The sequence below is a fragment of the Carassius carassius genome, chromosome 22 (genome assembly GCF_963082965.1).
Source record: "Carassius carassius chromosome 22, fCarCar2.1, whole genome shotgun sequence".
NCBI lineage: Eukaryota > Metazoa > Chordata > Actinopteri > Cypriniformes > Cyprinidae > Carassius > Carassius carassius.
The window spans coordinates 14,370,377-14,393,089 of record NC_081776.1 but is presented as its reverse complement, the minus strand read 5'-3'; the positions used below and the strand labels follow the sequence as shown (position 1 = coordinate 14,393,089).

The window sequence follows — 22,713 nt, the reverse complement described above, 5'->3', positions numbered from 1 at the left end:
TTTCAAAAACATTTAGAAATCTTACATTTTTTCATCAGGGCTAAATGATTGCTAGTGCAAAAAGACTCAAATTCAAATATACAGTTAACCAATAGGAAAGTAAATGGTATAGCATCCACCAATCACATTACATAATAAACAAACAATCACACTTCAGGCCAATAAACTCTAGTTTTTATGGTGAGCTTTTAATCAACATCGTATTAAAGCAAAATAAAAGACATTGTGAAAAAAAGAAGTATATAGAATACATACAGTATGTTATTACAGTTTACATTTATAATCCCATTTTATTAAAAATAATTCTATATGATATTTATTTAATTTTTAACTAAATATGAATTTCCCCCTTACAGCATTGTTTCCCATATGTGTGTTGTGCAGGTCACTGGTCATTCCGAGTCATTTGAGAGTTTAAGTACATAAGTTAACTTGTGTCTGTGATGAGGTCAAAGGTGGTAGTGTGTTAAATGGAAAGATCAGAGAGTCGGTACTGACAGACAGCATGCTGTGCAAGATGGAAATGCTGCAGAGGAGCCTGGGAACACCAACAGATCAGCTCTACCGATGGATAATTACCAAGCTCACATGCATTCACACTCGCAAATTAACCCTGAGCACTAAATGCGATGCAACCCAATGCTTCATTCAAGGGGAAAACCCTCACAGGCTGTAACATTATGATAGCTGCCATCTTGCTAAAAGCTTTGCAATATTTCCCCCTGACCATCCGTCTACTTGTGATCAGGAGACAGATACGGCAGGTTTCACTGCAGCCAATCCTGAGTCCTGCCCTGCCAGCTGGGACTAACAGGCAAGGCCAGGTCTATTTCAGGGCCACTCATACTTTACACTCTGTTAATACTCATAAATCTGAGAGAGCTGCTGGCTTGACTGGTCAAGGCTGGTGGTGGAATGGTAGATGCAGGCATATCAATACCTGAAAAAAAAAAATCACTAGAAAAATCTTAAAATAATACAAATTATAAAGCAAATAAATGACAATCAAAATGTTAAAATGAGTGGAATAAATATCAAATAAAAACACACAGTACATCTTTGATATTATTCATGTTTAATGTTGAAAATATATCTGGTATGATTAAGTGCTCTATTTTTTTCTTGTCAATTTATAAAATAATTTAAGTAACAGCAATAGATTATAAAATATGTACATTTTAGGAAGACTTCATAATTTGACAGGAATCATTTTGCTGAAATTAATGACCCTGGAATTAAGCTGGAATTACCTGCAACAACTACACTGAATGGTCATTTATGAAACAAGAAAAAAAAAATCGAAGTATTACATTGGAACACTTCTTAATAGTATTTGCAATGAATTAAATGAATTATAGAATGCTTAACAGATCACATAGTTATGCCAGTAAATGCTATAAATATAGAAATTGTTAAGAAAATATATTTCCATATTTATTAATTTGTTAAAATTGAACATGGTCTGTTGTGCACTAAGCATAATTGTAAATGACTTCTTTACAAACGTTATTGCAAAGTGTTGCCTATTACATTCAGAACATTCACACTAGCTCATGGAAATAAATATATATAGGAAATATGAGGTGGATGCTCGAGCTTCACTTTTCTGAGATCTGCTCGGGACAGCGAGCTTTCGTCTCTTCAGTGGAAATGCTGTCAACAATCGAGGAGAGGTGACGAAGGCTGCTGGACGACGACGACTCCACTGCGGCTTCTGGAACACATGCACATCACGCACAGACGAGTTCGCATGGATCAGTTTGCATCAAGAAACGCGCGGGGAATTACAGGCAGTTGTGCACAGAGATTTAGGCTACGCAACAAAATGTACGCAGCGAGATTTACTGGACACACAAATCACAGTGAATTGTGTACGACAAATGTCGCACAGAGAATTACGCACAGACACTTACGAAAAGTCAAGTATGCAAAAAGAAATACACCAACAAAACTATGCACAGACACTTCTGCCCTATAATTTCAGTCAAACGCACTACACCAACACTGGAAATGAGAAATCACAGTTTCTGGAAATCATAGACACTGCAGTTTCTGTAGTTTCTAGTAGCTGCGTTTTGGCTCTGTAAGGCACATGCTAAATTACGCTTAAGTAAAAGCACACAGGCAACTACGCGCAGCGGCAACTGAATTACGCACATCTCCAACGCATGATAAATGAACAGAAGCAACTATTGACCTTAATGATTAAAAGACTTAATGCGTCTCTTTGTTTCTCTGTACCAACCTTCTCGATGACCGGCCATCTGGGAGTTGGAATGATCTGGAATCCCCTGCCAGCTCTGGCAGGTCTTTTTCCAGTGATACTGATTGGGAGCCACCTGAACAGGCAATCATGATGGAAAGCATTAATACGGCTCTTAATTGAATTATTAGCACATCAAATCAGTATTCATAAGTTGCAGTAAGACGTGTCACCACGTGGACCCAGCTGCTGTCAGAGCGCATGGATCGGTTGTTTTTGGCTCGGTTACGTTCTTACATGGTTTTCTTTCACGTTGTACGTGTAAGGGTCACTTTCAGAGTTCTGTTCTTGCTCATCTAGCGTATGCAACAGGTCCTGCAGTTTCTCGATGTAGTTTATCGCGCTGCGTAAAATCTCCACTTTGGGCAGCCTCTGGTTCGGATTGGGCACCGTCTTTTTCTTTAAAGCGTCAAACGCTTCGTTGATCTTTTTAAGCCGCCTTCTTTCTCTCAGAGTGGCGGCCTTTCGCCGGTCGGTCGGCGCGGATTTTCTTTTACAGATCTTACATGCCCACATAAGACACTGCCCTTCGCAGTGAGGCTGGAGCCCTGGCGGCGCGAGGACGTGTTCCTCCCCGCTGCTCTCGCACCCTGTCTCAGACGGGACCGGATCCTGTCCCGCGGACAGAGGGCTGTCGTTCCCCTCATAGAGTGGGGACACTCCAGGCATATCCAAGGTCCCATGATCCGCCTCGAGATAACGTAAATCGTTGAAAAAATAAGTGTTGGTCTCAAACAGGTCCATCATGTTGATGTAGGCTGTTTTGACAGTAGGACTGTTGGCATTTAAATAGCCCTGTGACACAAGTCAGGGCACTTAAATATAGACTGTGAAATTCTATCCAGCGCTTAGCTGTTGCAGGCCTTCAGACTCATTTCAATAGGCCTTCAGGACCACGGGAGTCCAGTGAAAAATAAAGGAGACCCTTTACATAAAAGAGATATTCCACAATGTAGGCTACATCATGTTACTTATTATAATACAAGTCGTTTATACATACAGGTACTTCTAGACATGGATAGGGGACACCGGTGCTAGTTGTCATATGGACAACGCTCTATATATTTCTGCAAATACAAAAGATTTGAGTCAAACGTCCAGTGACACTTTTAAGTGGTTTTCTATGTCCTATGACATTTTACTAGGGGAAAAGCATAGGTTACATTTGTATTGATTGATTTATTGATTGGTTGATGGTTAGTTGGTTGGTTGGTAATTTATATCATCCAAACTAAGGTGCTTTGCTAAAAATTGTAAAACTGAATCAGATTAAATCAGGTCAAAATAACTCTTTAAGGTAACAATAGCAGGTTACAAATTTTCACAGTGTATTTTAAAGCACTGCACATTTACACATTATTTGTATATTACTGTACATACATTCTGTTATCATTTACACACACCCTAGTTGTTCCAAACCTGTATGAGTTTCTTTTTGCTCTGTTGAGCACAGACAGAACCAAACAGATGCTGGTAACCATTGACTTATAAAGTATACAAGGTTTTTTTCATACTGTGGAAGTCAATGGCTACCATCAACTGTTTGGTTACCAACATTATGTGACATCATGCCCCAAGACAGTAAATATGTTTTTGTTGTTGTTGTTGTCGTTTTTTTTGTTGTTGTTTTAGTTTTTTGTGAAGCACATAAAAAAGTATTTGGCTATTGACTTTTGAAATAAATCCATCTTGAGAAACATTCAGTTTAAAAAGTGCAAGAACTAGCCTCCCCTACATAGTGTCATATTTACAAGTTATTATATTATAAAGTGCTTTCCACATATATCTTATGTGTGTATACTATATATTAAAGTGCATTTATTGCATATAATATCTAAAATATATAGTGTATTCTGTAAATTTTTAAAAGCAACTTAACAAACAGACAACCTTAACAGACAACCTCTTCAACCTTAACAATATATATATATATATATATATATATATATATATATATATATATATATATATATATATATTCCTTCAGGTCATGCATTTCGTAGGAATCAAACCCATAAGATTGGTTTTGCTAGCATAATGCTCAATAATTGCTCTAATGTTCTACTGTCAGTACATGACTGCAATGTTGGTGGACTGGTTCAACTTAAGTGAACTTAACTTACCTTAAGTTAACTTACCAAGAAAAATAAACCACAGGACATGACCAGCGGCCCATTTATACTATAAATTGCATTATGGACTGACTTCATAAAAAAATGATATTAGTTTCTGAAACACACAGAATAGCTGGACACTGAAAAAGAGTCTTGTTTTCATGCCCCATAAAAATAGCCTGGAATGTGTACAGGCAAAATGGCTTTTGAAAAGCTCACATATGTGAAGTAAAAATAGCTATAAGAACCATTTATCTTAAATCCATAAACACATGAAAGGCCTTTCCAAAGTGTTATGTGTCCTCTGTCATTTTTGTATAAGATCAGTGTGAGATGCTTTATTGAAGTGTACGAGTTCTGGATGGCTCATATAGCTCTCAAGCAGATCATTTCAGCGTAGACTACTGTTAATAGTTCTTAAATGTACAAACAGCAAATATAATATAAGGCAAAAATAAACACCTCATATGTTTTATACTTGATATTGATCCGCTTGATCACTTTGAACTAATCATAATGTATTCACATCGGGAATAAGATAAAAAGCCTATAATGGATAAGTGTAGTTGTTTATCTCAAAGTAAGTGCTAAAAATGGCTATACGTCTATTATATGTCTATTACATGATCTTGTGCAATGCAAAGGGTTAAATCATTCAGGTGCAGTCTTCCATAGTGGACACATCTCTCGTTATCTTGTTGTGAAAGGTTATGGCCTATAGACTGAATGCTGTGTCATAAATCTCACAGTTTTTGACAGAGGTTATGATCTTCTGCAATGTCACTGATGTCCATTCTCTATACCGCGTACCACTTTATGATATGCAAATGCTACTTATGTAAACACTTAAGCAGTATTTTTTATTCCCATACACGTGCATACGAATCAGCATTAATTATCTTAAATAAGAATTGTTATATCTGTACCATTTGCAACTTCATTGCCAGTATCCAAAAGTCCATCAGCTGGTCATTCAGCACTCAAAAAAGGAACATAGTTTTCTTTTACAAGGCTTTTCATAGGAAGAGCAGCCCACGCATGTTCACTTGATCTCAAGGGATTAGCCATAGAGACCATGTGCCCAAGAGTGCGTTTCATTGCTTTTCCAGTTTTAAAGATATTATTTGAATCAGATGAACAAACAGGTACAAATGAAACTGTGAGAAAGTGATTCTAAAAATGAAGTTGAAATGTTACCAGGCCCTTTGGGTTATCGCAAAGGGTTTGTTTCATTTATGGAGACCAGATGTCCCAGTCTTTGCTGGTATGTCCTTGGCTAGACCTGTCCCTTTGTTATACTCTGAAATTCAACACAGTCCGAAAAGTGAAATCATACCTAATGTGCTAACATGCTTGATTTTAAAATGACATTTTCATCTCTGTTTACAGTTTTAAAACAATTATGACCAACAGAAACTGAGTCAAATTAAAGAGTATTAAGCCATATGCCAGTTGTATACCAAGGCAAATATTGTTTCCTTTAAAAATTGTAATTTAATAACATTTTCATATAAACATTTTAATATAAAATGGTATTTTTTGACTTAAATGAAACCATTTTTATATTGCTAAAGCACATTTTAGGTTACCTAAAAAATTTTTTTTGACAAAGTAAAGTCATCTTAATTCAGTCATATCCATTCTTGTAAACCGCATCCTATTGTTGTAAAAGAAACATATTTGCATTCTATGAATTCTTCCATGCAGTGTGATATGGGCTGTTTCCTTTTGTTTATTGCTGGTTAGGATGTGGGGATATATTTGGGCTTTATTAATTTCCTGTGAATAGATCGAGTTAAAATCTGTTCTTGGTTTTAAGAATCTTCTGCTGGCTTTATTGATGTAATTGATTAACTATGCAAGGGACTTGTTTACCTAGTATAAGTGTGGAAAGATATTAAAGATCACTTGCCTCACTGGAGCCATATTTGTGGGCAGTGTGCCAACATACAGTATGATATAACAGTAATATGAGTTTGGGTCCCAGCTTGGGGTCCCATTTCCCTTTCTTATATCTTCTTATCTCTTTATTTCACTGCACTTATGAATCTAACATGCAAAAATGAAATAGAAGTTTAAAAACCCTTTGAGGGAATGAAGTGCATATGGAGAAGAATGTTTGATCTCCGAAACCTAAAACTGGGCATTTCTGTGTGAAAATCAGTGTAGCAGCATTCAGATTGCACAATATAAGCATAAATAAAGGACACTAAAATATATGCCAAGAACTTCCCCGCGGATGCCCTCGACTGATGGATGAGAACATATAATCCCACATTGGCAGCTTTCCACATATTTCTTAGAACTACCTATTATGAGGGATAGCTGTGTATTTGACTGCTGGATAGTGCATTTGTTTTCTAGTGTTTTTGTTTATCTATCTATCTATCTATCTATCTATCTATCTATCTATCTATCTATCTATCTATCTATCTATCTATCTATCTATCTATCTATCTATCTATCTATCTATCTATCTATCTATCTATCTATCTATCTATCTATCTATCTATCTATCTATCTATCTGAAATCTAAAGCAATTCTAGCAAAATATATAATTGTAAAAAATATCCTGTTAAATTGTGTTGTTGCCACAAATTCACCTTAAAAAATGTATTTTAAAACACATGATCATAATTAAATATAGAAACAAAACCAAAGATTAAGACAGAACTGCTGAACATGAAATGGAAACCAGGTCCTATTTAGGTCAAAGCTCCACTGAACAAAATATGAAAACTATCAAGTGCCTTCCAGAAATGCACTTAGTAGGTCCCAAAGGATGCCTGCAATGCAGTAATCTCTTTCTTCATTTTCTCATGGCGTCTCTGGGTTGCTTCCTCAGATTCCTCAAGTGATGGAAGTCATCATGCTGCATCACACTCTTTTTCCACTTGTAGCAGCCAGAAACCAGTATTGTTGGCTGAAGATCCTTGAAGATGGCTTTGGCTTTCTTCATTTGGACACCCACTGCATTACATATAACTTGGAAATCAATGTCATGTCTTCCTTCAGTTGATTCTTCCACATTAGTTTTGAGCTCAATAACATGAGGGTCAGTAAATGATGATGGAATTTCCATTTTCTCTAAACTAACCCCTTAAAGTAAAAAACTGCTCAATCAGTTGCTAAGACATTTGTGACCCTGGACTACAAAACCAGTCATAAGGGTAAATTTTTTAGAAATGTAGATTTATACATCATCTTAAAGCTGAATAAATAAGTCTTTGTTTGATTACAGGTTTGTTAGGATCAGGCAATATTTGGTCAAAATACAACGTTTTGAAAATCTGGAATCTGAGGGTGCAAAAAAAAAATCTAAAATATTGAGAAAATTGTCTTTAAAATTGTCCAAAATAATTATTAGCAATACATATTACTACTACTAATAATAATAACAAGTTTTGATATATTTACAGTAGTAAATTTACAAAATATCTACATGGAGAATTATCTTTACTTAATATCCTAATGACTTTTGGCATAAAAGAATAATCAATAATGATGCTACGCTCTTAAAAATTCTGGACTACATTTCCCATGCTCCTTTGCACTAATCACAAGTTCACCTGAAACCAATCACACACAGCTGCTACCAATAACACACAATATATAAATCAGTCTCACACCACCATTCGCTGCCGAGTATTGTTTAGTGTTTATCCCTCATTCAGCAATAGCTACTCTATGGAGCCAGTTCTTGTTTAGTATCGCGTTGCATGTTTTTACTGTCTTTAGATTCTTGCCTTTGATTTCGGTTTACCCTTTTGTCTTGCTGTTTCTGACTCTGTTTGCCCCTGCCTGGACTATTGCTATTATCTGGATTTTCCCATTTGCTTCACCCTCAGGATATTGTTAGCCGCCAATCGTCCACACCCGTTTTGGATTACTATTCTGTCTTGCCCTCAATATGTCTGTTTGCCATTGTTTGACCCTTGCCTGTTATGACCACTTATTTGAATAAAAGCTTGCAAATGGATCTGTTCATCTCTCATTCCTGTCGACCTCATAGCAGAATACTCGGCCACACCAGGATCCAGCAGCTTTTCACATGGACACTGGCCAGGTATGGATTTGGCAAGCCTATCATTTGCCCTCAAGAAGGGCATGGGATCGCTCGAGGACTATGTACAAGAATACGTAGACCTCACTTATTTCTCTGATCTGCCAGACTGTGTCCTGATAGACTTTTTCTGCGAGCGCATTAACCAGCCACTCAAATCACGACTAATTCATGAGGATCTCCGTTTCTCTTTAAGTGATTTTATGGACTTTACTCTTTGTTGGTCCTCTTTGTTTACTGTGGGTGTCCTGGAAGAGGAATGCGACACTGCACTCACTCATGAAATGGAAGCCGCATTCGAGTACGCTCACAAAATGGTCAAGTCAAGTCACAGCTAATCTTCCGGAGTCAAGTCAAGTCACAGCTGATCTTCCTGATTCAAATCAAAGCACTGCTTATCTTCCTGAGTCAAGTCAAGTCACTGCTGATCTTCCTGAGCCAAGTCAAGTCACCGCTGATCTTCCTGGGTCTCGTCAAGTCTAAGCTGATCTGTCAGAGCCTCGTCACGTCACAGCCGATCTGCCAGAGCCTCGTCACGTCACAGCCGATCTGCCAGAGCCTCGTCACGTCACAGCCGATTTCTGCCAGAGCCTCGTCACGTCACAGCCGATCTGCCAGAGTCACGTCACGTCACAGCCGATCACCCAGAGTCACGTCACATCACAGCCGATCATTCAGAGTCACGTCACAGCCGATCATCCAGAGTCTGGTTACTTCCTGTTTGCTGCTACCAGAAGCCTGTGGTCAGTTCATCGGAACTCCCAACTGGTGTCTAGCATGGAGGATACACTGCTGGTGTCAGCATGCACAGCTGGAATCCCCAAACCAAATCACTCTAGTCCTCCTGCTCATGAACTCATTCTCCTGTCTGCAGCACTTTCCGTTTGGGGGAGGGGGGTTGCATTTCCCACACATTCGTGAAATGGAAGCCGCATTAGAGTACGCTCACAAAATGGTCAAGTCACAGCTGATCTTCCTGAGTCAAGTCAAGTCACAGCTGATCTTCCTGAGTCAAGTCAAGTCACTGCTTATCTTCCTGAGTCAAGTCAAGTAAAGTCACCGCTGATCTTCTTGAGCCTCGTCACGTCACAGCCGATCTGCCAGAGCCTCGTCACGTCACAGCCGATCTGCCAGAGCCTCGTCACGTTACAGCCGATCTGCCAGAGCCTCGTCACGTCACAGCTGATTTCTGCCAGTCTCGTCACGTCAGAGCTGATTTCTGCCAGAGCCTCGTCAAGTCACAGCCGATTTGCCAGAGCCTCGTCACGTCACAGCCGATCTGCCAGAGCCTCGTCACGTCACAGCTGATTTCTGCCGGAGTCTCGTCACGTCACAGCTGATCTGCCAGAGCCTCATCACATCACAGCCGATCTGCCAGAGCCTCGTCACGTCACAGCCGATTTCTGCCAGAGCCTCGTCACGTCACAGCCGATTTCTGCCAGAGTCACGGCACATCACAGCTGATCATCCAGAGTCATGTCACATCACAGCTGATCATCCAAAGTCTGGTTACTTCTTGTATGCTGCAACCAGAAGTCCGAGGTCAGTTCATCGGTACTCCCAACTGGTGTCTAGCATGGAGGATCCACCGCTGGTGTCAGCACGCACAGCTGGAATCCCCAAACCAAATCAATCTAGTCCTCCTGCTCATGAACTCATGTGTGCAGTCTTCACGTATGGCTTGCTTTATGGTGTATCTGGTGTATTTGTGGTGTATGTCAGGAATCCTGTCCACATCACCCTGGACTACATTTCCCATGCTCCATTGAACTAATCACAAGTTCACCTGAAACCAATCACACACAGCTGCTACCAATAACACACAATATATAAAATCTCACACCACCATCCACTGCTGAGTATTGTTTAGCGTTTATTCCTCATTCAGCGATAGCTACTCTACGGAGCCAGTTCTTGTTTAGTCTCGCCTTGCCTGTTTTCCTGTGTTTAGATTCTTGCCTGTGATTTTGGTTTACCCTTTTGTCCTGCTGTTTTGGACTCTGTTTGCCCCTGCCTGGACTATTGCTGTTATCTGGATTTTCACACTTGCTTAACCCTCAGGATATTGTTAGCCACCGATCGACCATGCCCATTTTGGATTACTCTTCTGTCTTGCCCTAAATTTACCTGTTTGCCATTGTTTGATCCTCGTCTGTTATGAACACATCTTTGAATAAAAGCTTGCAAATGGATTTGCTCTTTTCTCGTCCCTGTCGCCTTGTACCATCAAGGAACAGAGGTAAGTCTGTTGTGTATATAAACCTCTTATCTTGTCATTTGAGTTGATTACTGAATGTACTCCTCTCAAGTAAATGAGGTTTATTATCTGAATGTGATCCTCCCGAACTTTGTTAATAAAACATAATTTTGAGCAGCAGGAAGTGTAGCCATTCAGTGCAGTGATTAGCATAGACTTAAAGGTTATGTTTGATTAGCAGTGAAAAGAGAACACTGTTCTTCATTCTCACCTGTGTCTCTCCAGAGTGTCATGCCTCTGCTAATAAATCTATCCACGTGTCAAGGAGCTGGTGCTTTAGCTCTCAGAAAGAATCATGGGATATCCTGCCAGGGGGCGTAAAGCTCTAGGGATGTGTCGTTAAAGAGTTCATCTACATTCAGATTACATATGAGAGTAGATCTGACCTGCATCCCTGGTACCTCATGTTTTGAAATGTTAATTTGCCCTTAAAACATATCAATATGCTACATTTATTAAAATACTGACAGTAGTTAAAAACCGTTCTCATTTTGGAGGAGCCAACAAAGTGCAACATTTATTATTTCTGTTAGGACCACTATCATCAAAATGATAGATACTTCGCATGAACTTTAGTTTGGCAGTATGGTTCTTTTCTGGGCAAAAGCTCCCTGCCCATCCATGTAGCCTGTCATGAATGAGCAGGGAGACTGGCAATAATAACCCCACTAGGGTAAACTAACAGAACAAGGCAGATATCATTAATGTACTTTATTCAAATGTAATGTATATTGTAACACTTTATTCAAGATAAAGGAGTCTGATTTGCAAGGAATATCAGAAAGCCAAGTCCTGACTGTGGCGAAAGGAAGAGCTGGAGATGGAGTAGGGTAATTTGTTCCTGAGCAAGCTGAAAAGCTGTTAAAAACTACTGAATAGAGCTTGTATAGGAATGCCGCGATAGGTGTCAGATTCCTATAGGTAGATGTGATCAGCTGATGCAAGCTTGACTCACATGACCTGCCAGAACTAACGCTCATTCTTAATTTATGTGTTCTAAACTGTATTATTTACAGTTTGTAGAAAGTTCAACTTAAACACAATATAAATGTAAAATAGATGACTACAAATGAGTGTTTTTTTAAGCTGATAAAAACAGCACCTTTATATAAACCGTTGTGCTTTATGGCAACTTTCCATTATGTAACACTCATAATAAGCTAGAGTCTTATAATAGGGCTAGTGTCCTTTTTCTGCATTGCAGTCAAGATATAAATACTCATGACAATACCCCCAGTGAGGGTCATACACATGTTCTAACTAATATTGAAATTTAGCTGTCTTTCTTCAATTAGGGTACTTGTATCTTCTAGGCATTGATTATAGATTGATTATTTGATTATAGATTGATTATAGTACATATATTTTAAATGTGAAACAAAAAAAAATAAGGTTTCAAAAATAAATTTCCATGACAACCAACATTTCTGGTCCTAATAAGGTTTAAGCAAAAGCAAGTTAAATATCACTTTTGATATTTGTGATGATGTAAAATGTATGAATATATTATTTAATTTCAAAACAAAGGAGTTATTTTAACTCTTTCTCCACCAGCGTTTTTGAAAATTTACCAGCTGCCAGCCTTTTTGATGATTTTCACAAAAATTTCGAGGCCCCCAGAATGTTTTGTTTTCATGTCCAAATTTCATGTTTGGCAGGGAAGCATTGTCTCTTAAAACCCGAAAAAGTCTTTGTTTGGTTTGGAAAGAGTTAACACAAAACTGCTTGAAATGTCATGTTGATTACCATCTTAAGCCCTTCTTACTACACTTAGACCTTTTCAGCATGACGGAAAACTCATATATTAGCTCTGTTCACACCTGTAAATCCAACCGGCCATTTGAAGGTTAAGTTGCCATGTCATGGTAATGATGACAATGCCCCACCTGGGTTTTGACCTCGTTCACCCATAAGATCAAAGGTCAAATCCCGCTATGAGTAAAATATTGCTATGCCCCAATTTGCCATGATGAAGTGGAAACAAGGTGATTCAGCATATGTACTGTACAATGAGGAAACAGACAGGACATTAACAGCTATTGTTGCTAATCCAAACCCCTCAATGTTCTAGGACATCTACATCATTGTCATTCTGTAGATGCCATCACAAACGTCATAGACACTAAAGCCCCTTTCACACTGCGATTCCGGAAAATACACAGGTAATGTATCCTGGCAATTGCTCCCGGGTCGCTAGATTTTGCCCCTTTCACACTGCCAGTGATTACCCGGAATATGTGCGTGCATTCACACACAACCTGTAAAGGTCCAATAAAGACATGTGACATCAGGATGTTACGTGTAATGTACAAGTCGAAAATGCTAGGCATGTTAACTTTCACTTAAGCTGGCGAACGATGTTAGTGCCAGCGGGGAAAGTGAGGAACTAATTGATCTCTGCTTCATTACAGTTTGCAAATTTTTTTTTGTCACAAACGTTGATTTGTCTTCAAAAAACCTGGTAAAAGAATCGCGTGATAACGTGCATCTTCAAGTTCAAGTGCAGTTTATTTATAAAGCACAAATAAAAACAGCCACAGGCCAACCAAAGTGCTGTACAAGTTAGAAAAAATGAAAGATTAAATACTCTAAAGTCAGCAAAACAGTTTAAAACAAAACACTTATAAAGTACTCTAATAGTAGCAAAACAATTTAAGACAGAACACTCTTATAAGCTAAAAGCAACAGAGAATAGATAAGTTTTGAGACTTGATTTAAGCTCAGACAGAGTAGAGGCAGATCTAATATAGACTGGGAGCTTGTTCCACAGTGTTGGGCTGGCCACTTCAAACCTCATCACTATGACACACACTTTACGGCATTAGTTCTGGCTTTTGTTCACACAGAGCTCGTTCCGAGACTGAACCCGCCAATGTTACTAGGTCCCCAACCTGGAATCAATCCGGGACGTGTTTGTGTTCACACAGAAGGTGACCTGGCAATGTTCCGGCAATTTTCCGGGTCCAACGTGCAGTGTGAATGTGGTTTAAATAGATTAGTGTACTGAGAAATGTATTTATTATTACTTTTAAGGATGAAAAGTTTTTAGGCCACATTGGCATTATGGCCATTTTCTCCACATTGTTTCCACTCCTGGCTACTGTTATTGCTGTAAATGAAAGTGGCAAGAATTGAAAACCCTTTTCAGGCTAGAATTTCAGTCGGAACCTGCTACCTACCTAATGGTTAGAGAGTCGGACTCCCAATCGAAAGGTTGTGAGTTCGAGTCCCGGGCCGGCAGGAATTGTGGGTGGGGGGAGTGCATGTACAGTTCTCTCTCCACCCTCAATACCACGACTTAGGTGCCCTTGAGCAAGGCATTGAACCCCCAACTGCTCCCCGGGCGCTGCAGCATAAATGGCTGCCCACTGCTCCGGGTGTGTGCTCACAGTGTGTGTGTGTGTGTTCACTGCTCTGTGTGTGTGCATTTCGGATGGGTTAAATGCAGAGCACAAATTCTGAGTATGGTCACCATACTTGGCTGAATGTCACTTCACTCACTCACTTCACTTCTAGAGGCATTAGGAGCTCAATCAGTTCCTGATATAGTATTTCTTTTGAGTCTATCACTAGTCACAGTGCAAAGCCTGACCCTTTTCTCCACCCTTCGGACTTAAGCCTGCACAAACATGGTCCTCCTGGCCTTCTCGTATCCATCCAGGACTCAAGTCCCTGATGACCATTCTGGCTCTATTCCTTGATGTGATAGCATCTCCTCCTTTACACTTTGGCCTCCAGTGGCTGAAACAAGCCCCCAGTCTGGCTCAAAAGCACAGAATGAAGCTCTAAAGCAAAGCAAACAGACGCCATCTCTCACTGTCATCATCACCGGGCTCCGATGTGCAGGTCAGAGATGAGGGGATTTGAGTTTCAAAGCTAGCCAGGAAAATAATGATGACATCTGCATTCTCCTGATGGGATAGGGCTTTGAAGGGGGTTGGTTCAAATGCACAACGGCTGAAGTGCATCAGTTAGCGCTAAACCGAGGTTAATGTCTCAATGGTCAGCTAACTTACGATGATCTCACATCAGATAAGAGGCCAAAAGAAACGCATCAGTGAGGTATGGATCGAGCAAAAGCCTTCGCTGGAGGAACATAAGCATGTTCCCAATTATTAAGTGGGAAACTCTGAAAGAGGAAAGTTAAAATTGTAGTTTATTAATGGGGGATATAGTTACCCACCTTTCCACCTTCATTAAGTGAGTTGATAGTATAGTCAGTTGTCTCCTTGACCTTACTTCCAATAGTGTCAACAACTTCCTGACCAATGACCCTTATCCAGTCTGCATCCTGTCTACTGTGCTCCCTTACATCATTGGAAAAACTGAGTCTTGGTTTGTTCTTTCTGATATTCACCACATCTTAAGGGGATCCCCCTCAATGACTTCCAACAAAACAATTCATGCAACCAAATCATTTGTCCTTTCTTTTATGCTTGCTCTTTGATGTAAAACCCTGTAAAAGATCATTAATATCTTGCACGCCTCAGGGAGCATATGATTCAACTGACGATAAGGCACCATAAAACCAATTAGCCACCAGAGTGTGACCATTCCCATAACAGTAAAGCAAGGAACAGTCTCCTAATATGAGCAGTGTGGAAATATGGTAACACAGTACATCAAATCTGTGTTATAACAAAGATTACCAGAATTAAGGCATGGAACAGAAACAATAACAGACATTTTATGGACACATTTGTTTGCTTCCAAAAGAAACTAAAAGGATATTGATGAATGACAGTGTTCTATAGTGAGGAGATTAGGTGTGTCTGCTTTATGCTGTTGGAATAACATAAAGCAGCTTTGGCCTAATAGCTTGTTGAAAGTTATCCCCGCTAAACCCCAGTGGGTAAAATATACAGTCATGTCCCATAATGCAGTGTTGGCATTAAACAAAACAATATAACTTCTCTTACTCCACCACTGTGCAGGGAACCCGCTCAGCAAGTCAAGAAATGAATTCCTTGTTTTCCTCTTAAAGGAGGAAATTAAAAACTAAACAACATCAGAACACCCAACTTGCCAACTCTTAAAAAATTATGCACTTACAGATGATTGTAACTCATTGCTTAAATTCTAAGGTTTTTGTTGTTGTTTGGGAGTTATAAGACATCAGAGATGATACAGGAGAATTGGTGTGACAGTGGGATGACACAGTTCAAACCAGGGGGACCATGCAGCACTTATGTGTTCTGAGCATGTGCAAAGTCCACTGTAACAAGGTTGAGAAGCCAGGGTGTTGCTTTACTTTCAACTTAAAGGTGGAATTAACTCCTAGACACTATCACAACAGCCAACTCAAAAGCTGCATTGCTCGATGACTGAACAAAAACTGACTGAACAAAAGTACTGCACTTACTAAACTTGTCTGAAATCAGCCTTTTCCACAATTTGAATCATATTTTTCATATCTTATTCTTGGTGGTGTTCATTTGATTCTTATGTACATGGTCAGGTGATTGCTGGATATTTTTGACTTTTATTTTATAACAGAGTAGAGATGAGTCAGGAGAGTAGTGGAATGGGATCAGGACATATCACAGCTTAGATTTACCAGGGGTCCCCATGAGCCAACAGCTCTTATATTTCATGCACAGTACACTCTACCTCAGCTCAGATGAGTTGCTGTGCTGGGTTGTTGTTGCGGAGTCCTGGATGTATGCCTACCTCAAATTGCTCTCTCTGGCAGGCCATGCATTGCTGTGCTGGGTTGTTGCTGAGGGGTTCTGGGTGTATGCCTACCTCAAAACACTTTTCACAACAGGCTGCTCAGTTTGAGGTATCATTTATGTCCATACCACAGAGTTTAGTACTTTGGTTTGCATACTAAGCATACATTTTATTAGTTCTCTCATTTTCTGGAAATTTAAGATCCTTGAATTTGTACTACTATGAACTACTGTTTCAACTACAAGAATGCTTGTTGGGATGGTGCACATATGCACTGTGCTGCGAGCAGTGTTGGGGAGTAACTAGTTACATGTAACGGCGTTACGTAATTTAATTACAAAATTATTGTAACTGTAATTAGTTACAGTTACTAAGAAAAAATTAGTAATTAAATTACAGTATTATGAATTTTTTTACGATTACAAAGGGGATTACATTTGAATATTTACACACATCCACATACAGATTTAACTGATTTCTTTCCCAAATTGCACTGACTATTCTGAGACATACCGCCCTAATCATTTCCGGGATGGGGAAATACAGTCTGGTTCGTAGAATCCAGTCATAAAAACGGAATGCCTAACGCGGACGGAATATGCCACATTTTGGATGACTAAATCAAAAGTAGGTCAGTACACTTGAATCAAAACATGACATCGACTAGTGTCTGTGAATATAAAGCCCCAAAAATGCAATATATGACTTATATGAAATCAGGCGCGGACTGGACACCGGGAGAACCGGGACAATTCCCGATGGCCTGGCAGCCGATTTTGCCCCACTATTTAATATCATTATTGTATAATTTCCTGCCGAATGTACTAAAGCGATCATTTGCTAATCCGCCATTTGATAATTAAATCTCTAATAAGTCATGAATTGTCATGACTCGCGCGCTCTCCGCGCCTCCGCCAAACGGTTTGGATCAGACTCAGAGTAATCAATGCGAGAGAGAGAGAGAGAGAGAGAGAGAGAGAGAGAGAGAGAGAGAGAGAGAGAGAGAGAGAGAGAGAGAGAGAGAGAGAGAGAGAGAGAGAGAGAGAGAGAGAGAGAGTGGACTGCTGGAGCAGAGAAGCAGAACTCCTGTTCAGGGTTTCAGGTCAGTTTCATCTGTAAAGATGCTTTTTTGTCTTTGTTTTTTTATTTATTTAATCAAGCAGCAGCATGTACTATATAAAGGACATCATTATTATCTGTTGTAATGTTACAGTAGGAATTTATCTGAAAAACAATTCTGATTATTTTTTTATAGGTTTAGGGGGAGCTATGACAGACAACAACACAACCCTTACAAAAATTAACATTTTAATATTTAACTATAAATCCAGAGAAAATGGTTACTATTGTTTAACTGTGATAACCAAAAATGTAAAATTATTTTACAAATGTATTTATTTAAAAATAAATACAAATCCATTTGCAAAAAATAAATAAAAAACAAGGTTATTTTACTTTTATATAGGCTAATAAAAGCATGGTTAATTTTTGTAAGGGAAAAACATGACTCGTGTACAGTATTAGGATTTTTCGATAAAGATATTGTAGTATTGTAGAGTATTGTATTGTAAAGTATAGTTTTGTTCAATCTCAACCTCTGCTGCCTCAATATATGAGTACACGAGCACATAAACATAATTTCTAGAACTGTTCTGTGTCACTTCATGTGCATTTTACTTATTTTGAAAAAAACTATTATTATATACGAAGAGACAGCAGTTTAAAAAAAAACACCAATGTTTCAGGAGTTTATTACACAGAATACGACACATGCTTATTAGATAACTGTATTTAAGTTGATGTATATGCTTTTATTTATTATTATTTAATTTTCACAAATTTAGAAAAGTAATCAAAAAGTACTCAAAAGTAATTAGTTACATTACTTTAATAAAGTAATTGAAAAAGTTACACTACTATTACATTTTAAAAAGGGTAACTTGTAATCTGTAACCTATTACATTTCCAAAGTAACCTTCCCAACACTGGCTGCGAGCACTATATTGATAAAGTGCTGTAATAGAGCGTCAGTCCGGCCTGAAGTGGCCATCAAGCTGCAGCGTCTGTTTGTTCAGCAATGTATGTGTCTAGTCTAGGCCATAAATGAAATCTGAGTTCCAACCAGTCTCTATAATCGTGACAAACAGGATCTTCTTTATGTCAACCATTCAGGTGAGGGAATATACAATTGTAAGAGGATCCGGTGGTTCTTAATTTTGACAATATGTGAATTATTCTCAACAGGTTTACTTGAGTCTAAATTTACTGTGTAAACCTAGATTATGGATTGGGTGGTGTGCATTTGTGTGTTTTGGATGAGTGTAAGTTAAGGGGTGTGAGAGCAATGATTATCTGTCCTCCATCTGCACCCCACATTCCAGGAATTCCTACTAGACGACAGCATGGTTGAACGTCATCCATGTACTACCAGGGTGGTTCTTGTAAGCAAGACTGAATACAAACAACAAACATGTTGAGGACTTGGACAAGAGGGATCAGCTGTTTACTCTCACATGAACACATCACACTTGTCTTGTGGTGGTCAAGCCCACCTTCTCAGACACAGTAGATTGTGGTGATACTGTGAGGTTAAGTGAGGTATTATATGACATAGGTGACTGTAGTCATAGCGTGGAATGATGTGGGGGAACATTGAGAACTACAATACTGCCTGAGAATCACATTACAACCAAAACAGTAAGAAGAGATCAATTTTAATATTACACCTGTGACCCTGAAGAGGATGAATTTCCGTGTATGATGTGCATACCCTTTTTCCATTTGTGTGGTATGGTGCAGATGGCAGGAAGGGTTTTAAAGACAATTTCTGCATGAAGGGCTTTAAATGACAAAAGTACAGAGAAAGCACAATTTAAAAAAAAAACTAAACTTACAGTTTAAAATTTTTACTACAGTCTTTGTGGGGATCTACTATCATTAGCACTAAGAGACAGACTAAACCAGTTTTCACTCCCTCCAGAAAATTTGTGGCAATATTTGCAACTAATGTGGGTAAATTTTACCACCCTTTAACCTTTAACTGATTTGGACTTGTAGGGAGGAACAAAAGTACACTGTAAATGAAAGGAAGCTTTGTTGGAAGGAACGCGGCTATACACTTATTTCAGAAATCAGAAATCAGAATGAGCTTTATTGCCAGGTATGTTTACACATACGAGGAATTTGTTTTCGTGACAGAAGCTCCGCAGTACAACAGCATGACAGTGACAGAACATAAAACACATAATAAAAGAATATAAAAATACCAAAAATACAAATAAGTAGATAAGGAATGACAATATACAAATTTACAATTGTAGGCAGGTATATTACAAAAATGCAGTTATGTATGTACATGTTTATTATGTGCAAAATGTAAGTGTATACTAAGTATGTGTGTTAAATAAATTAAGTGTATGTGTATATAAATATAAAGTGTAGTGTGTTCCACAGTTATTATCAAGTGTTCATAAGATGGATTGCCTGAGGGAAGAAACTGTTCCTGTGTCTGGTTGTTCTGGTGCTCAGTGCTCTGTAGCGTCGACCAGATGGCAACAGTTCAAAGAGGGAGTGTGCTGGATGTGAGGGGTCCAGAGTGATTTTAACAGCCCTTTTGCTCACTCTGGATAAGTACAGTTCTTGAATAGATGGGAGAGTTGAGCCGATGATTCGCTCAGCAGTCCGGACTACCCTCTGTAGTCTTCTGAGGTCAGATTTTGAAGCTGAGCTGAACCAGACAGTTACTGAAGTGCAGAGGATGGATTCGATGATGGTGGAGTAGAACTGTTTCAGCAGCTCCTGTGGCAGGTTAAACTTCCTCAGCTGGCGAAGGAAGTACAACCTCTGCTGGGCCTTTTTCACAATGGAGTCAATGTGAATGTCCCACTTCAGGTCCTGAGAGATAGTGGTGCCCAGGAACCTGAATGACTACACTGCAGTCACAGTGCTGTTCATGATGGTGAGTGGGGATAGTGCAGGGGGGTTTCTCCTGAAGTCCACAATCATCTCAACTGTTTTGAGCGTGTTAAGCTCCAGGTTGTTGAGAGTGCACCAGACAGCCAGCTCTTTAACCTCCTGTCTGTAAGCAGACTCGTCACTATCCTGAATGAGGCCGATGAGTGTGGTGTCGTCTGCAAACTTTAGGAGCTTCAGGAGCTTCTAGTTTTTGATTGTTGAACGCAGCCCTGGGGAGCTCCGGTGCTGATTGTACGGGTGCTGGATGTGTATTTTCCCAGCCTCACTAGCTGCTGCCTGTCTGTCAGGAAGCTGTTGATCCACTGACCTACGGAGGTGGGCACGGAAAGCTGAGTTAGTTTGGGCAGGAGGACGTTTGGCATGATCGTGTTAAAGGCCGAGCTGAAGTCCACAAACAGGATCCTCACATAAGTCCCCGGTCTATCTAGGTGTTGCAGAACATAATGCAGTCCAATGTTTACTGCATCGTCCACAGACCTGTTTGCTCTGTAGGCAAACTGAAGAGGATCCAGCAAGGGTCCAGTGATGTCCTTCAGGTGGGCCAGCACCAGTTTTTCAAATGACTTCATGACTACGGATTATTTCACCTAATTTGTCTTTTTTCAGAATTTTTGGAAGTCATAGGTCTAAGTAAAATTGAAAACTTATGTATCATTAATTTAAATAGGTTAACTTACCTTGAAATGTTTCAGTTAACAGGCAGAAATTCTATTGTTGCAATTTTTCCTTCACGAAAAAGTCCATTGTCTAAAACATAAGTATAAACACATTTAGTACAACACATTTAAAAAACATGTCAATCAATCTAGCTTCATAAGAGAAATTGCTGTAATTATAGGGTATTCTAATATAGGCATAACAGCTAATATTTTAATGTATTAATGCTCGCGAACAAACAGGAATAGCATTCATTTACAATCGATCTGATTCTCTGGGGGAAACAAATGGACTAAAGGGAATTAAAAAAAAATTTTACGTATAAAAAATAATAATTAACGTATCAGACACATTACTTAATGTTATAACAGTTATATACATCATACGATTATATTAACAGTTACTTACCTTTCATAATCATGCTGACTGGACCGTTAATATTTTAACGGAGTGAAGCAGGAAACATATTTAACCCAACAGTTGGGATATAACTAAAAATGACCCAACGACGAAAAGAAAATGACCCAACAAATTTTAAGATAACCCAACACATTGACCCAATATGTGTAACCCAACGGTTAGGTTAAAAAAACAACCCAATGTTTTTTACTGTGTATAAAGTATATATTAAATACCTTATTCTGCATGGCCATATACTAAATCAATTAACTAAAACATAACTACTACTTACTATCAATAGGCAGCAAATTTATTGTTATAAGACAAATTTATCTGATATAAGTTTATTGTGGGAAAACTTTTAATAGTGAATAGTGAATATGTGTTGCCTAATTTAAAGTGTTGCCAGTGTAAGTTTAACAGGTATTTTAATTTCATCATCTGGCAGGTGAAAAATATAGGCTCAATAAATAGTCAAACCAAACATTTATCGTTGACTAGCTACACAAATTAAGGTATAACTGCATAAACAGTGCAAAATACAAAATTTTAGTACTTAATCCCTTACGAAAGGAAAATATATTTACCAATATATTTCTTAAAATATATTGTGATATATTGTAATATATTATTTTCCCTTTTTATTTTCTAATATATTATATATTTGAATACATTTAATAATATATTGATGATACATATATTATATAATATATTGCAAAATATACAAATGATTGCCGCTTTCAATATATTGCAATATATTGGAAAAAATAAATATATATAAGAATATATGCCTAATATATTACATGATATTTTCCAATATACTGCAATATATTTTTGTTTCATAAGGGATATTGTTCATGACATATGCTGATGCATCGATAAAATACAACCAAACACAGAGGCAATGAAAAGTGATGTTTGCTTTTCTTCTTAGCGTGTCTTTGGTTCTTAACCTCCCATCCGTCATTGGATCTCACAGTGGGTCCCCAGTGCAGATTTCAGGTGATGTCTGTCTCTAATGGCTTTAATGGCTTTATCAGAGTCTAGGTCCTGGTGTGAGTGTGTGTTTGTGCTCTGCGAGCGGGGTCCACGTCTGACCTCAGTGTTTGGGTTAGTGGTGTGTGCTGAGGTTGGAGGCAGGGGTTGGGGGTTTAGCGTGCTCACACACTGATGTGCACTGCGGGGTCTGGGGGGACCATAGCTCCGGCTCCTGTTACCGGGATTTAGTCACGCTCTGCTGATTTATGTGTGTAACAGTAGCGAGGCCCCAGAATCTGAGCACTCTCCCCCAATACACTCTCCCCCTACAGT

General features: G+C 38.8%; 1 protein-coding gene across 1 annotated transcript; it reads right to left on the bottom strand.

The window, feature by feature from the left end:
• Positions 1-1,058: 1,058 nt before the first annotated feature.
• On the bottom strand, positions 1,059-3,035 carry LOC132098397 (myogenic factor 6). Its single transcript, XM_059504520.1, has 3 exons — positions 2,501-3,035; positions 2,246-2,339; positions 1,059-1,714 (listed from the first exon to the last, which is right to left on the bottom strand). Exons 1-3 carry the CDS (start codon positions 3,008-3,010, stop codon positions 1,599-1,601), a joined length of 720 nt encoding a protein of 239 aa, XP_059360503.1. The 5' UTR covers positions 3,011-3,035; the 3' UTR covers positions 1,059-1,598.
• Positions 3,036-22,713: the final 19,678 nt, after the last annotated feature.

What these genes read in the sequence shown, in the direction of transcription:
- LOC132098397 (XM_059504520.1), bottom strand. Translation starts at nt 3,010, where the DNA reads ATGATGGACCTGTTTGAGACCAACACTTATTTTTTCAACGATTTACGT. An exon ending in ACAACGTGAAAGAAAACCAT is followed by an intron (nt 2,340 to 2,500) that starts GTAAGAACGTAA and finishes TTGCCTGTTCAG; the next exon opens with GTGGCTCCCAATCAGTATCA. An exon ending in GATGGCCGGTCATCGAGAAG is followed by an intron (nt 1,715 to 2,245) that starts GTTGGTACAGAG and finishes CATGTGTTCCAG; the next exon opens with AAGCCGCAGTGGAGTCGTCG.